This window comes from Hyla sarda, chromosome 5 (assembly GCF_029499605.1).
Source record: "Hyla sarda isolate aHylSar1 chromosome 5, aHylSar1.hap1, whole genome shotgun sequence".
NCBI classification, from domain to species: Eukaryota; Metazoa; Chordata; class Amphibia; order Anura; family Hylidae; genus Hyla; species Hyla sarda.
Genome location: NC_079193.1, coordinates 25,262,681 through 25,281,006, shown reverse-complemented (window position 1 = coordinate 25,281,006; position 18,326 = coordinate 25,262,681). Strand labels below are relative to the sequence as shown.

Genomic DNA, 18,326 nt, shown 5'->3' with positions numbered 1-18,326 from the left:
CAAACTTCTAAAAATCACCTATTTTTATTTTGAAGTGTCAAGGAGGCGGAGGCAAGCGGGTCAAGTGCCACCACTTGACACTCCTCCTTGCTCGCCCTAACCTCTCAGCCTTTCTTTGATTGACATATAAAGCCCCTGTACATGTAATTCTATCTGCATACACTGTTTAACACTGAACAAAGGATAAAACAGTATGCAGCCAGCTCCACAGCTCCCCCTAGGTGTGGCTGAAGGCAGCAGGGAATTTGGAGCTTCCTGTATTAGAAAATGGATATCCTACTATGAAATGTCTGCCCGGAACTCCGTAGTCTTAATAGGCCTTTAGGGTATGTGGACACAGCAGAATTTACGGATTCTGGAAATGCCAAACCCGCAGAAAAGAATAAATACATTTGTTCTTTCAGCAGAATTCTGCCCCGACTTCTGACGGATACTCTGAACCAACATTCTCAAACTTGCTTGGGCGTCCCTGTAGTTGGACCTCTGTTGATGAGACAACCTCTTAAAGGGGTACTCCAGTGGGAAAAAAAAAAATTTTTTTTTTTTTATTTTTATTTTTTTTTTATTTACTCAACTGGTGCCAGAAAGTTAAACAGATTTGTAAATTTATTTCTATAAAATAAAAATAAAAAACTTAATCCTTCCAGTACTTATTAGCTGCTGAATTCTACAGAGGAAATTCTTTTCTTTTTGGAACACAGTGCTCTCTGCTGACATCACGAGCACAGTGCTCTCTGCTGACACCTCTGTCCATTTTAGGAACTGACCAGAGCAGCATATGTTTGCTATGGGGATTTTCTCCTACTCTGGTCAGTTCCTAAAATGGACAGAGGTGTCAGCAGAGAGCACGGTGCTCGTGATGTCAGCAGAGAGCTCTGTGTTCCACAAAGAAAATGATTTCTTCTGTAGTATTCAGCAGCTAATAAGTACTGGAAGGATTATGATTTTTTAATAGAAGTCATTTACAAATCTGTTTAACTTTCTGGCACCAGTTGACTTAAAAAAACTAAAAAAAAAGTTTTCCACCGGAGTACCCCTAGGAGTACTCCATTGCAGGAACACTTATCCCCTATCCAAAGAATAGGGAATAAGGAATAAGTGCCTGATCATGGGGGTGTGACCGGTGCGACCCGTTGCGATCTCCTGCACAGCATCCTGGTAGTCCCTTGAAGCGGCGGCTGACACACCCCCTCCATGTATTCCTATGGGAGAGCCATAGATACAGCGTTCGGGTATCTCCGGCAATCCCTTAGAAATGCATAGATAGGGGCGTGTTGGCCGCCACTTTGTGCGGGGGTCGACACTCTCCCTTCCTGGGGACTGCCAGGGTGCCATGCAGGTGATCGTAGGGGGGCTCAGCCATTGGACACCCCCCCCCCCCCACGATCAGACACTTATCCCCTGTCCTTTGGATAAGGGATAAGTGTTCCTTCACTAGAGTACACCTTTAAAGAACCTCCACTAAAGTGACCTCCAGTGATCAAGCACTTACACTAGGGCTCTGTTCACACCGTAAGTTGCAGGTTCCAACATATTTTCCTGTCAGATCGAAGCCAACTGACCTTAGTGGTCTTTGCCAAGCGCATGTACCATTCTACTTTCCTTGTGCTGCAGGGCAAAACCAAACGTATGTGCGGGGGCCCATATATTACTGTCAGAGTTGTGCATCACTTGGGCACTATCGGGGGTTATCCCAAGATTCTAAGTCAGTGTTTTTCAACCAGGGGGCCTCCAGCTGTCGCAAAACTACAAATCCCAGCAAGCCCGGACAGCCTTCGGCTGTCCGGGCTTGCTGGGAGTTGTAGCTTTGCAACAGCTGGGGGCACCCTGGTTGAGAAACACTGTTCTAAGTAATCCACAGGATAGATAATAACCAGTGATCACAATAACTGAGGTCCCTTATACCCTGCGTACCGAGCAGCAGCGCACAAACTGGGCCACCAATATCTATGCAGTAGCGCTAAACAATGTCCAGGAGTCCCATTGTGTGTGAGCGTGCATGCTGAGCGTGCATGCTGCCACTCCATTCACTCGGGGGCAAGAGCTCTCTCTTCTCTTGATCGGTGCGGGGTATCTCATTTCCTATACTTGCCTGAAGAGTAATTGCCCCCTGTACCGCCATCTTTCCAAGTCTGCATAGTCTGCAATTTATGCTTAAAGGGGTACTCCGGTGAAAAACGTATTATTATTTATTAATTTTTTTTAATCAACTGGTGCCAGAAAGTTAAACAGATTTGTAAATTACTTCTATTAAAAAATCTTTATCCTTCCAGTACTTATTAGCTGCTGAATACTACAGTCTAAATTCTTTTCCGTTTGAAACACAGAGCTGTCTGCTGACATCACGAGGACATCTCTGTCCATTTTAGGAACTGTCCAGAGTAAAAGGAAATCCCCATAGCAAACATATGCGGTTCTGGACAGTTTTTAAAATGGACAGATGTCAGCAGAGAGCACTGTGCTCGTGATGTCAGCAGAGAGCTCTGTGTTTCAAAAAAGAAAATAATTTCCGCTGTAGTATTCAGCAGCTAATAAGTACAGGAAGGATTAAAGGGGTTATCCAGGAAAAAACTTTTTTTTTTTTTTTTTTTTTATATATCAACTGGCTACAGAAAGTTAAACAGATTTGTAAATTACTTCTATAAAAAAAAATCTTAATCCTTTCAGTACTTATGAGCTTCTGAAGTTAAGGTTGTTCTTTTCTGTCTAAGTGCTCTCTGATGACACGTGTCTAGGGAAATGACCAGTTTAGAAGCAAACCCCCATAGCAAACATCTTCTAAACTGGGCGTTTCCCGAGACAGGTGTCATCAGCGATCACTTAGACCGAAAACAACAACCTTAACTTCAGAAGCTCATAAGTACTGAAAGGATTAAGATTTTTTTTTATTAGAAGTAATTTACAAATCTATTTAACTTTCTGGAGCCAGATAAAAAAAAAAAAAAAAAAAAATTTTTTTTCACCGGAGTACCCCTTTAATTCGGTGTAAACCCGCCTGATATCCTTTGTTCATTCTGACGCCTTTTTCCATTATTATGGCCATTTTAGCATTTTTCAATTCGCCCCTGCTGTTCCTGTTATTCTTACGAGGTCCATGCGATCTCTCAGCCCGTTAAGTATCGTAAATCATCCATCCGATAGCCGACGCACCGGACACGGCCAGAACCAAGGCAACCGCACCTCGACTCTCTCTCCTCTGCAAGACGCCGCTTTAGAACACTAGGTTTCTTGAAGAGCAGAGTATGTGAGAATTGATAAAAATAAAGATTTCCAGACGTAGAAAAAAAAAATCTCAGACAGTCTTCGGAGCTGATGCCCTTTTCTGTCTGCGCCAGTGACCTGTACATCAAGGGGGGCGGCTCGGCTGGGATTCAGATAATATTTTGCTAAAAAATTCCCTTCTTTTCCAGTGTGTATATTCTTTTCTAAGTAGAGTTTCTAAGAATCGGTAAAAGTCAGTGATGTGAAAGCTTTGATCCGTCCCCCGTCCAAATTGACGCTTGATGAAATGCCCTTTTGGCCCCGTCTGGCGAGGCAAAAGATTTTACACATGAGAAGTTGGTTAACGTTTTATTAAAAAGTTGTATGTGAAGCCCTGTGTCGCAGCGTTTAGAAACAGCAAAGATTTGTGCTTCAGTCCTGTCGATTTATTTTTTATTTATCTTTTTGTCATTTTTTTTTGCTTTTATTTATTTTTTTATATTTTTTTCCCCAGAGCGAGCGCTATGCGTTGGATCGACCAGGCAAGAGGCTGAAAGTAGGGTAAAGAAGCGCCAGTCTGCAGCCCACAATGGGAAACGCCACTACCAAGTTTCGCAAAGCATTGATCAACGGGGACGAACACTTGGCCTATCAGATCTACGAGAGTAACCCGCAGCTGAAAGAGTCCCTGGACCCCAATACTACGTATGGGGAACCCTACCAGCATAATACACCGCTGCATTATGCAGCACGCTATGGGATGAGTCGCCTCATAAGGTCAGTGTTTAACGTCTTTGCCGCCAATGTTCTATTGTATCTAAATGAAAATAAAAAATCGAAAAAGTTTTTTTCAAAAAGTTTTAATGAAAATTATCCTGCCGTTTTCCGTATACAGTTCCTGTGCAGATCTGTGCGTCTGAACCCTGTAAGCTCTACATGACAAAATGTGTTTTCCCCCCATCCATCGCTGCCAGGGTAGAGTCAGGACACACACATTGCGGAATTCCGCCTCATATTAAAGCCCATAGACTTCTATGGGATTCCGCACTCCCATTCACACTTCTGAATTTCCGCTTGCGGAATTCCGCAAGCGGAAATTCAGAAGTGTGAATGGGAGTGCGGAATCCCATCGAAGTCTTTGGGTTCTAATTTGAGACGGAATTCCGCAAGCGGAAATTCTACAGTGTGGATAGACCCTTAGATAGTTGGATAGCCTAAAATCTGCATGTTAAGTGAACATTTAGGAGGTATGTTCACACAGGACTGCTGCATTTATTTTATTTTTTTGGATGATTTTGACCTTCCTTTTGAGAAAATCTGCAACAAATCTTCAGCATTTCAATCTTTTGTGATACAATTTTTTTTTTCAAGCACTCCTAAAAAAAGTCAAACATGAGACCCTCACTGACACTCATAATTCAGATATGCCCCCCAGTAGTTGGATAGGGAAGCCCCCAGTAGTAGGTAGGTTATCCCCCATTAGGTAAGTAATCCATCTCTCATTACGTAGAACCCCCCCCCCAAAGTAAGAAGTTACAGAACCCCCCATATTAAGTTGAAGCTCCCCGGTAGGTAGGGAACACTCCCCTTTTAGGTAGAAGCCTCCAGTAGTTGGGTAGTCAGATAGGTAGGGAACTTCTTATTAGGTGGAATCCCCCATTAAGTAGGTTCCCCCGATAAGTCCTCTCCAAAACAAAATAATAACCCCACTCGCCTTCCCTTTACTCCTACGTTGAGGCCTCTGCATCCTCGCCTCTGTTAGTGGTTCAGGACCTTCTCCTGTAAACCAGAGGGGCACAGGACCTGCCATGTGATGAAGTGACATCATCCCGCTGCACCAGAGGAAGCGATGAAGGGGGAGATTTATCAAAACCTGTCCAGAGGAAAAGTTGCCCAGTTGCCCATAGCAACCAATCAGATCGCTTCTTTCACTTTGCAGAGGCCTTGTTAAAAATTAAAGAAGCGATCTGATTTGTTGCTATGGGCAACTCAGCAACTTTTCCTCTGGACAGGTTTTGATAAATCTCCCCGAGAGTTCTCAGCTTGGCAGTGTGTGAAAAGGTGAGAGGGATTTTATTTATTTATCTATCTATAGTTTTTTATGGTCTGCAGTTATCGAGGACAAGTGGTTTCGGAGGCTGTCGTTCCAGGTGATTTATTCATGTTTTTTTTTGTTTTTTTAACATACCCTTGTGTATTGGTCCCTTCATCCTGCAGTCATACTTTCTTCCATCTGTCCCAGACTTGTCCCTTACTTTTCGAAAATTAGTAAGATGACTCCAGGGAATGTTACTGCAGGATCAGACTACACAGAGTTGGTTTGTAGTCTGTAACCATGGAGACGCACAGATGTGCATAGTAGTTATAAACACAAAGGAAAGACAACAAGCCAAAAAAAACTACAAAAATGCACACCCAGATATAAAGTAGAAGAATCGTGCCCAAAACCAGATCCCCTTTAGGGGATTAGTTTTTGATTGTGGGGACCCCCCTTTGATCTGTATGGTGCCCCTGCTCTCCCCGAAAGTGGAGTGTTTCCACCCCCACACAAAGCGGCGGCCAACACACTCCTCCATATATCTCTATGGGAAACCCATAGAGGTATATAGAGAGGCGTGACAGCTGCTTCATGTGGGGTCAACATGCCCCGTTCCTGTACAGGAAATCACATAGGGTCCAAGCAGTTGTACCCCCTGCGATCTAAAACTTACACCCTATCCTGTGGATAAGGGATACGTTTTTTGGGCATGATAGATCTCCTTTAAAGTATATTCATTTGTTTAAAGGAAAAATGTCACATGTCAAATGTCACATGTTCACTCCCGCACCAACCACAGGTACTGATGTATAGTGCATAGGATGATCCCTACCTTACCCGGATCCATCCGTCCATTCACCTGCGATCTTAGTTTTTCTGTATATGCAAATGTGGCTGTAACTGGCACAGGCGGGGTTTTCAGGAGCCTAGTGGCACTGTGATGTCTGCGCCGCCCGTCCGCAGTGCTGCCTGCTTATGAATATTCATCCCCTCTCCCTCTCCCTGCCGCTCCTAACTGGTCTTCACTGCACAGGAAGCGGCAAATGCGCAGTGAAGACCAGTTAAGAGCAGCGAAGAGAGGGAGGGGGGATGAATATTCATAAGTGGGCGGCGCTGCGGACGGGTGGCGCAGACATCACAGTGCCACTAGGCTCCTGAAACCCCCCCCCCCCGTGCCAGTTACAGCTACATTTGCATATATAGAAAAACTAAGACTGCAAACGAATGGCTGGACGGATCAGGGTAAGGTAGGGATCATATGAATCGGCGTCCCCCGCACTATCCGTCAGTACCTGTGGTTAGTGCGGGAGTGAACATGTGACAGTTTTCCTTTAAGCAACAACCTACATAGACACCACATTTTAAGAACATTTTAAGTGCCCTAAAAAGCAAAACTGCAACAAAAGGGGACTTAAAGGGGTACTCCGCTGCCCCAGCGTTTCGGAAAATTTTGTTCCGAACGCTTGGAGCGGGGATACGCCGCTTGTGACGTCACGCCTCGCCCCCTCAATGCAAGTCTACGGGAGGGGCGTGGTGGCTGCATCCAGCGTTCTAAAAGAATGCCGGGCGCTACACAGGGATCCTGTCGGTCCCAGCGGCGGGACCCCCGCGATCAGACACCTTATCCCCCTACCCTTTTAGATGGTGGATGAGATGTCTAGGGGCAGAGTACCCCTTTAAATCCCTATTGTAGAAGCAATTCCCTGTAAAACATGGTCCGTCCTACCTCACAGTTTCTGGCTGTTCGGCACACTAAGGCCTTAGGATATTTAAGGGTCTATTCACACAATGTGGTAGCGTCATGGTTTTCCCCCTGCCTTGTGTATTCACCCTAAAGCTTGATTTATGTGCAAAGAAAAAGATTCTTAGAATTTTTGCCTCAAGTCTTAAGCGAAGAGCTTTCGGTCTTTAATATCCATGCCAGGCAACCGAGGAACAAAATCTAATCAAAATGACAACTTTCACTGTACATCCGAGACCGGAGAACAGAACGTGGAGTAAAGAGCGCGTCCTCCTAAAACCCCTAGTAAACAACCAATCCCCTTACAGGGCTAAATGTATTTATTATTTTATGTGTATTTTGGGCTGTTAATGGCAGTCTGCCTGCTTTATGGTGGTCGAGCCACAGGCAGCATGAAATCCTGACCGACCACATCATTACACACCATACTATGTTTTATGATAAAATGCTGTGAGAAAATATTCATACTGAGCCTTATCAGTGGTTGAAGTGTCCAGGTGGAGGCAGTCTGGCTTTTCCGTGCCCGGCTCAATATGATTGACATGTTTCTCATTATAGACAAATAGGAAGAGGCCTGTCAATCAATCAGAGAGGGGCGGGGAGAAGGTGGGGAGACCTCATGGACACTTGCCTGGACGCTTGGTTTTAAAGTGTAGTTTTCTTTAAAGCCTCTATCTATCTATCTCATATCCATCTAAAGTCTATCCATCTCATATCTATCCATCTCATATCTATCCATCTCATGTTTATTCATCTCGTATCTCATATCTATCTCGTATCTCATATCTATCTCGTATCTCTATCTATCTATCTCTCTCTATCTCATCTCTATCTCATATCTATCTCTCTCTATCTCTCTCTATCTCTCTCTATCTATCTCATATCTATCCATCTGTCTATCTAACCAAAGAATAAGTCAGCCAGCACTATTGATTCCAAACTATTATACGGACCTGGCCTACAGGTGCAGGCTGCTGGGCTAAATATACAGCAACAGGAGAATACAGCAGCACACTGCTAGCACAAGGATACAGATAGATCTGTCTATCTATCTATTGATCGCATCCATTGTCTAAAATTGCTAAATCTCAAATCTATCTATCTCATATTTATCAATTTATCTATCTATTTAATATCTATCTATATCTGTCTATTTATCTATTAATATATCTATCTCTATCCATCTCATAGCTATCTTTCTAATTTCTATCTCATATCTATCTATCCATCTGTCTATCTAATATCTATTTTTCCAACATATATCTCATATCTATCTATCTATGTATCTCATATCTATCTATCTATGTGTCTCATATCTATCTATGTATGTCATATCTCTCTATCTCATATCTATCTATCTATTTCATATTTATGTCTATCTCATATCTATCTCCTCTATCTCATATCTATCTCATATCTATCTCCTCTATCTCATATCTATCTCCTCAATCAATCTATTTATCTCTTTCATATCTAACTTTCTATTTCATATCTATAGATAGAACAGTGTTTTGTAACAGCTGGAGACACACTGTTTGGAAAAAACTGTTATATCTCATATCTATCTATCTATCTATCTATCTCATGTCTATCTATCTATCTATCGATCTATCTGTGTTTTCTAAATAGTGTGTTTCTAGCTGTTGCAAAACTAGACTGTGCAGGCATGCTGGGAGTTGAAGTTTTGCTACAGCTGGAAACACACTATTTATAAAACAGTGATCTATCTATCTATCTATCTATCCATCTCATATCTATCTATCTCATATCTATCCCATATCTATTTATCTATCTAGAATAAATGATGTATCCCACAGCACTCCAGTTCAGTGAAAAAAAAGTGTGATGGTTTATTGTGATACAATTTAGGTTACTACACACAAAAGAGCGATTCTTCGAGTGTATAAGACGGCTGACCATTTGAGACCTCGATTCTGAATTCTACCAAATACCAGACAACTGCCTGATGCAGCAATTTTGATTGATTTTGGAGAAGTTATGGAGACTCACTATTTTATTGTTTTATTGTTTTCCTTCTTATTGTTATTTTCTTGCTCTCAAATTTCAATTAAGGTCCCTTTGGACCTGATAGATCCTTTGTGAATATGCGTAACACTGTTTGGATGAACGATTATGCTCCACCAGTCAAGGTTATTATGCATGTTCATATGTAAACTCTGACACATCTGATGTCATAATATGTTATATGTTACATTTCTTATGTTTATAAAATTCAATAAAAACATTGTGAAACATAAGAGGTGATGCAACGTTTCGCCCGTCTGCACAGTCTTTATCAAGCATTGCACCCGCATCATTGTGGACACTAACTGGTTGTGCTGCTCTCATCTGTTTCTATATGTTATCTATCTATCTATCTATCTATCTATCTCATATCTATCTATCTCATATCTATCTATCTATCTATCTCATATATATCTATCTATCTATCTCATATCTATCTATCTCATATCTATCTATCTCATATCTATCTATCTATCTCATATCTACCTATCTCATATCTACCTATCTCATATCTACCTATCTCATATCTATCTATCTCATATCTATCTATCTCATATCTATCTATCTCATATCTATCTATCTCATATCTATCTATCTCATATCTATCTATCTCATATCTATCTATCTCATATCTATCTATCTCATATCTATCTATCTCATATCTATCTATCTCATATCTATCTATCTCATATCTATCTATCTCATATCTATCTATCTCATATCTATCTATCTCATATCTATCTATCTCATATCTATCTATCTATCTCATATCTATCTATCTATCTCATATCTATCTATCTATCTCATATCTATCTATCTATCTCATATCTATCTATCTATCTCATATCTATCTATCTCATATCTATCTATCTCATATCTATCTATCTCATATCTATCTATCTCATATCTATCTATCTCATATCTATCTATCTCATATCTATCTATCTCATATCTATCTATCTCATATCTATCTATCTCATATCTATCTATCTCATATCTATCTCATATCTATCTATCTCATATCTATCTATCTCATATCTATCTATCTCATATCTATCTATCTATCTCATATCTATCTATCTCATATCTATCTATCTATCTATCTATCTCATATCTATCTATCTCATATCTATCTATCTCATATCTATCTCATATCTATCTATCTCATATCTATCTATCTCATATCTATCTATCTCATATCTATCTCATATCTATCTATCTCATATCTATCTATCTCATATCTATCTATCTATCTCATATCTATCTATCTATCTCATATCTATCTATCTCATCTCTATCTATCTCATCTCTATCTATCTCATCTCTATCTATCTCATCTCTATCTATCTCATCTCTATCTATCTCATCTCTATCTATCTCATCTCTATCTATCTCATCTCTATCTATCTCATCTCTATCTATCTCATCTCTATCTATCTCATCTCTATCTATCTCATCTCTATCTATCTCATCTCTATCTATCTCATCTCTATCTATCTCATCTCTATCTATCTCATCTCTATCTATCTCATCTCTATCTATCTCATCTCTATCTATCTCATCTCTATCTATCTCATCTCTATCTATCTCATCTCTATCTATCTCATCTCTATCTATCTCATCTCTATCTATCTCATCTCTATCTATCTCATCTCTATCTATCTCATCTCTATCTATCTCATCTCTATCTATCTCATCTCTATCTATCTCATCTCTATCTATCTCATCTCTATCTATCTCATCTCTATCTATCTCATCTCTATCTATCTCATCTCTATCTATCTCATCTCTATCTATCTCATCTCTATCTATCTCATCTCTATCTATCTCATATCTATCTCATATCTATCTCATATCTATCTATCTATCTCATATCTATCTCATATCTATCTCATATCTATCTATCTATCTATCTCATATCTATCTCATATCTATCTCTCTACACAACCTAAAATAACTTGCCCCCCACTAACCTATTTATTGAGGCACAGATGGAGATACTGTAGAACAATCCATCTGTTATTCCGTCACGATCTTCTATATTAACCTGCTCTCGCTGTAGTGTTGAAGTCCATAGCTATAAAAATCTGACATGAGCTTTTTATATCCTTTGCTGAGTTCCAAAAATGGGGGGGGAAAAAAAAACCAAAAAACTGTCCACTTGTTGTGATTCTGCGGCTCGGAGCCTAGACATAAGGAACAGGTCTTATCCTGGGGCCGCAGCCTCCTACTCCCATCTGCCGGGTGTGAGGCCTTCCACGTGGAGCCGAGAGGGGGCTGTGATGTGATATGTGGGTGCGGGATGGGGATCTCTGCCAGAAATGCCAATTTAGAGGACTCCCGTCCCCCCCCTTTTACACAACTCTGATCATGAGAGGAGAATCATGTAGGGTCTGTACAGGATCAGGATTATATGGCTGCGGTGCCACACCTGTCCATAAGTTGTATGGGTTATTTTATCTCAACACAAGGGGTACTCTGGTGGGAAAAAAATGTTTTCAGAACAACTGATGCCAGAAAGTTATCCAGATACTTCTATTTAAAATTCTTATTCCTTCCAGTACTTATCAGCTGCTGTATGCTCCAGAAGAAGTTGTGTAGTTCTTTCCAGTCTACCCACAGTGCTCTCTGCTGACACCTCTGTCCATGTCAAGAACTGTCCAGAGCAGGAGAAAATCCCCATAGCAAACCTCTCCTACTCTGGACAGTTCCTGACACAAACCGTGGTGCTCTGTGGTCAGACTGGAAAGAACTACACAACTTCCTCTGAAGCGTAAAGCAACTGATAAGTATTGGAAGGATTAAGATTTTTAAATAGAAGTAATTTACAAATCTGTATAACTTTCTGGCACCAGATGATCTGAAAACATTTGTTTTCAACAAAAGTATCCCTTTTTAAGCTGTATGGGGAGGATCATCATTTCTGCAAAAAGGCAACCATGTTCTTTAATCCTTTGCAATCCCAACCCTAAAATTTAAGTAGTGAAAAACTAATTCTTTATATTCTTTATTTGTAAAACAGCAACGCGTTTCGGAAGTTGCATTAATAGTGTATTAAACTTAATGTATCGGTATCTATAACCTCTTATAAAAGCAGCACAGACAGTGGCCCTGAGTGGAGTGGAGTTTTCTTTGTGGGTTTTTATTCCCCACGGTATTTACTAAGGTTTCTTTACATTTTGCACTTTTCCTTACGCTTTGCGTACACCTGCTCCGATCTGTGGGGTTTTCCTAAACTCAAATTCACTGCATTTTCTGTACTTGGAAACTTTAGTAAATATGTTGGAATTTTTGGGAAAATGTCAGGGGCACGTCCCTTTTTGGAGACCACGCCACATTTCCCCGGCATCCATGCCCCTTTTTTCAGGTTTTTTTCAGTAAAATGGAGAGTTAGGGTTTTTTTACGCAAATTTTGGTGTAAACAGAAATTCTGGTGCAATGTGCCAAATTCTGGTGCCTGACCCCACAAAACAGGTCGGGTTTACAATAGTAAATCAGGGATAGTGTGTAGGACAGGACCACAGCGACATTCTGCTTATGTAGTAGTATGCTGCCATCTGGCACCACAACAGCCAAATTATAACGTTGTGTGGTGTCGCAAATCACCCTTGAAAAGCCTCCAACCACTTCCATCTGCATCTTACTTAAGGTCTTGAATTAAGTTACCCCTTAAAGGGGTACTCCATTTGAAATATCTTATCCCCATTCCAAAGGATAGGGGATAAGATGTTAGATTGTGGGGGTCCTGCTGCTGGAGACCCCCGCGATTTCTGGGCCGACAGTGGTGGCGTCCGGAACCTGGAAGCTTGCAGCTTCTGCGTTCATGACTTAATGTCATGCCCCCTCCATTCATGTCTATGGGAGAGGGCGTGACGGCTGCTACATAGCCATTACGCCTCTTATAGACGTGAAAGACGTGGCAGCCTATATTGCCAGTCATGGGGCACGGAGTGGAGTTCGTGCACCGAATGACAGCGGCGGGACCCCCGCAATCTAACATCTTATCCCCTTTCCTTTGGAGTACCCCTTTAAGAGGGTGCATGCACACCACGTTTTTCCTATACAGTTTCCGTATACGGTTTCAGGTTAAAAACCGTACAGAACCGTATAGAAAACCGTATGCATTGACTTAACATTGTAAACCGTATGTCAAACGCATCATCCGGTTGTTATACGGCTTTGTCCTTTTTTTTTTTTTTTTTTTTACCAGTACCCAATACCGTAGACTACCACGATTTTTGGTTCAGATGAAAAACTGTATTAAACCGTATACGTTTTTTTTAACATGGGAGTCAATGGGAACCGTACAGAACTGTATGTGCGTACGGTTCCACCCGGCTTTCACCATACGGTTTTTGACTTTGCACAGTTTTTTTTTCTTGGAATTACAATCAAACAAGTGAAACTTTATTCAAAATGGAGTGAAAAGTTAAAAACATATACTTTTTTTTTTCTTAAAAACGGGTGCAACCGGACATCATTTTTCAAACTGGTTACGGTTTTTAACCGTATACGGGTTGAAATTTGTACACACGTTTTGATACAGTTTAGTCCGGTTTTGAGGAATCCGTTTTTTATCAAAAACCTAATACGGGAACTGTCCGGGCATGCTGGGAGTTGAAGTTTTGCAACATCTGGAGGGCCACATTTTGAGCACACTGGTTTAAGACTAGGAAAGTAGACCCTTTTTGCTAATCCTGTGCAACTTGGTAAAGTCTATTGGACCTGCTACTCTAATGGGTCTAGGTGCCAGAGATCCAATCTTGACTAATCATAACTTGGCAACATATTGGCATATTATCATACAGAAATACCCCTTTAAGGGGTAGTAAATCTTTAACCAGTCTAAAAGGCACCCATGCCATCACAGATCATCCATGATGGTTGGCATGTTTCTCTTAAAGGTGTACTCTTTTGGAAAACATTTTTTTTTTTTTTTAAATCAACTGGTGCCAGAAAGTTAAACAGATTTGTATGTTACTAATATAAAAAAATCTTAATCCTTCCAGTACTTTTTAGCAGCTGTATGCTACAGAGGAAATTCTTTTCTTTTTGAATATTTTTTTTTTTTAGTCTTGTCCACAGTGCTCTCTGCTGACACCTCTGTCCGTGTCAGGAACTGTCCAGAGCAGGATAGGTTTGCTATTGGGATTTTCTCCTGCTCTGTACAGTTCCTGATACGGACAAAGGTGTCAGCAGAGAGCACTGTGGTCAGACTAAAAAAAAAAAATATTCAAAAAGAAAAGAATTTCCTCTGTAGCATACAGCTGCTAATAAGTATTGAAAGGATTGAGAGTTTTAAATAGAAGTAATTTACAAATCTGTTTAACTTTCTTGTTCATTTAAAAAAAATAATAAGTTTTCCACCAGAGTACCCCTTTAAGGAATTGGAGAGGATCTTACTCAACTAATTCCACTGGCTTATTCCGCTCCAAATCATTGAACATTGAAAGTTCCATTGACTTTAATGGACTTTCCGCTGCCCTGTTCACACTAGGCCTGAACGATACAATCCCAGTCGAATCGCGATTATTGAGGATTGCAAAGTGTTGATTTGGCTTTTGGGGAAATTTTGAGTTTCTTTCCTGTTCTGTCGGCTTCCGGTGGTGGCGGCAGCAGTGATTACGGTGGTGGCTGGGCCTGCTCGCTTCCCATCTCCCCGTGTAGCGCTATGTGTGGGACATTCCGGCGTTCCAGGAGATTGTCGGCGGCATGCGTCAGCTCCTCCCAGCGGTGCCTAGGGTTGGGGAGGAAGTCACTCCATCCCAGCACTCTATGGTACAGCCGCATGGAAGGGAGTCTCACGTCTGCAGGCCAGGTACATGAAATGGGGAGGAGGAATTAAGTTTATTCCTCTACATTTTGTAACAGTTAACATGACATGGAGAGGATTGGGCTCTATGAGGGGAATGAGTTATATGAGGGGAAGTCTGTATGAGGGGATTGGGCTATATGTGGGAGGGAACATCTATACGAGGGTAATGGCTGTATGAATTTCACACAGCTGTCCCCCCCCCCCCCCCATATAGCTCAATCCCCCCCCCACCATATAGCCCAATCCCCTCATATAACCCAGACCCCCCGCATAGAGCCCGATCCCCCTCATAGTCCATTCCCCTCCTATAGCCCAATCCCCTCATACAGTCGCCCCCTCATATAACCCAATCCCCTAATATAACCGTCCCCCCCTCATATAGCCCAACCCCCCCCCCATGTAGTCCCCCTTATATAGCCCAATCCCCCACCCATAAAAACCGAATCCCCTCATATAGTCGCCCCCTCATATAACCCAATCCCCTTATATAGCTGGCCCCCCCTCATATAGCCCAACCCCCCCATGTAGTCCCCCCTTATATACCCCAATTTCCCACCCATATAGCCGAATCCCCTCATATAGTCGCCCCCTCATAAAACCCAATCCCCTTATATACTTAGCCCCCTTATATAGCCCAATCCCCTCATACAGTCCCCCCCCTCGTACAGACCATATAGCCGAATCCCCTCATAGTCGCCCCCTCATATAACCCAATCACCTAATATAGCCGTCCCCCCCTCATATATAGCCCATTCCCCTCATATATATATATATATATATATATATATCCCAATCATCTCATATAGTCGTCCCCCTTATATAGCCCTTCCCCCACATTTCACATTGCCATTCCCCTCATATATATATATAGCCCAATCATCTCATATAGTCGTCCCCCTTATATAGCCCTTCCCCCACATTTCACATTGCCATTCCCCTCATATAGCCCGCTCCCCTAATATATAGCCCAATCCCCCACTGGGGAATTTCTGCTAGCTGAATTCTGTTCTGCCTGAAGATAGAACATGTTCATTCTTCAGGCGGAATCTGTGAGTTTTTTATCCAGATGAAATCAGTTTTGTGTAGAATTTATGCGCATAATTTAAAAAACTGAGAAATGAGAACCAGCCCATTTCTGCGTGGAAATTCCACGGAAGAGCAAACATGGCAAAAATCTACATTTTCCTGACCAAAATGATCCCTCTTCAATTCTGCTCCAATTCCTCAGTATGAACATACCCTGAGGGGGATTTGCACCTTTAACTAGTGTACTGGCTCTTTAAGCTAAATCCGGACTCGGTCCTCAAGGCCTGGTGACAGGTGACACATCCAGGATAAATGTTAGGGGCCCGCACACCGGTTGGCGTCTTCTCCCCATAATTACAGGTTTCCGCTATGGATATAATTATTATTGTGTTGTCATAATTCTCAACAATGTACAACAAATCATTAGGGAATGATGAATGGCTTGTTGATCGGTTGTTGTGGTGAACTTGTGCCCTTGCCCGCCGCCCAGCCCGGCCCCCACATATGTAATGACATCCAGGCATCTCGTTCCCGGGGGCCCATTAGACCCTTATTACATTGGAAGGATTTATTTCCTGCTCGGATAATTGTATCCTTTCCTCATTTAATTATACGGCTTCTGTTTCTCTTCTTGTGAAATGATTAAAAGTACTTGAACTTGCGGCGCAGGTATGATGGTCGGAGAATGAAGGAGAGTATCCAGAATGGTTTGTGTACTGGAATAAAATGTAATTTAATATACAGATGGTTGTGGGGAAATGGATAAGATCCATAATGGTTTGGGAGCTGGGATCCCCTCTGTTCCCAAAACAAGGTGGGCTCTAAAATATCTACTTTTTTTTTATTTCTTTACGAATTAATTCTTCCCCCTCACTGGGAATCTCTTGGGCGTCTTCCCCCTCACTGGGAATCTCTTGGCCGTCTTCCCCCTCACTGGGAATCTCTTGGCCGTCTTCCCCCTCACTGGGAATATCTTGCCCGTCTTCCCCCCCCCCCCTCACTGGGAATCTCTTGGCCGTCTTCCCCCCCCCCCCCCTCACTGGGAATCTCTTGGCCGTCTTCCCCCCCCCCCCCCTCACTGGGAATCTCTTGGCCGTCTTCCCCCCCCCCCCTCCCTCACTGGGAATCTCTTGGCCGTCTTCCCCCCCCCCCCCCCCCCCTCACTGGGAATCTCTTGGCCGTCTTCCCCCCCCTCACTGGGAATCTCTTGGCCGTCTTTCCCCCCCCCCCCCTCACTGGGAATCTCTTGGCCGTCTTTCCCCCCCCCCCCCTCACTGGGAATCTCTTGGCCGTCTTCCCCCCCCTCACTCGGAATCTCTTGCCCGTCTTCCCCCCCCCCCTCACTCTGAATCTCTTTCCAGTCTCCCCCCCCCCCCTCACTCTGAATCTCTTGGCCGTCTCCCCCCCCCTCACTCTGAATCTCTTGGCCGTCTCCCCCCCCCTCACTCTGAATCTCTTGGCCGTCTTCCCCCCCCCTCACTCTGAATCTCTTGGCCGTCTTCCCCCCCTCACTCTGAATCTCTTGGCCGTCTTCCCCCCCCCCCTCACTCTGAATCTCTTGGCCGTCTTCCCCCCCTCACTCTGAATCTCTTGGCCGTCTTCCCCCCCTCACTCTGAATCTCTTGGCCGTCTTCCCCCCCCCCCTCACTCTGAATCTCTTGACATCTGGCTTTCTAGGTCCACCGATCAGAGGTAGCTAGCCCGTCAATATTTGACCATTAAAGAGCTTTGCATCATCCCTAGGAATTAGGGCCTGGTTTTGCTCATATCTGTGCACAGCTTTGTTAATGCAGGTACAGATAGTGCTGCCTCCCTGTCTCTCCTTTTCAGTGACACTGTAAGCACAGATAGTGTTTTCTCTGTCAGTTATGTATACATCAATAGTGCTGCCTCATTGTCATCAATAAAAGCACAAATAATGCTGCCTACCTGTCTCTCCTTGTCAATCACCACAACATACTGCTGCTTCTTTGTCAATGATGCAGGCACAGATAGTGCTGTGTCCTTATCACTGACACCTTTGTCTCTATACGGGGTATTCCTTAGATTTAAAAAAAACAAAAATAAGGAGACACTGCAGTTTTTGTTTTTGTGATGCCTTAGTGGTAAGGATCTAAAAAAAAAAAAAAAACTTGAGAATTATAGAGCGGCAGAGACCTCGCCCGGACCCATAACCACATAGATCTGGAAGCTGCAGACAGAAACTTAAGCAATGAAAGAATTATACAGATTCTTTAATAGAGTTGGCCTTTAACTATCATGTATACAGGAATGCAGAAAATGCAGACCAAGGCGAAGAAATATTTTTGTAAATTATTACCTTGTCAACCAAGGATCACGTGCGCTTATATCCGCATTCCTTACTACTATGTAATTTTTTTTTTTGTTTGTTTTTTACTTTTGATCTTACAGAACCTGATATTCCTCACTCTGTACTTAGCACCACACACTAAGATCACGAGACTAGACTATAAGCCATA

General features: G+C 42.5%; 1 protein-coding gene across 4 annotated transcripts in view; it reads left to right on the top strand.

Annotated features, from left to right (window-relative positions):
* Positions 1–18,326, top strand: part of ANKIB1 (ankyrin repeat and IBR domain containing 1) — a 202,525-nt gene that overhangs the window by 93,992 nt on the left and 90,207 nt on the right. For all 4 annotated transcript variants that reach the window (XM_056519037.1, XM_056519038.1, XM_056519036.1 and 1 more), the window contains exon 2: positions 3,716–3,978. In XM_056519037.1, the coding sequence (XP_056375012.1) occupies positions 3,791–3,978 (188 nt within the window). In that variant the 5' untranslated portion in view covers positions 3,716–3,790. The remainder of the gene's footprint in view (positions 1–3,715; positions 3,979–18,326) is intronic.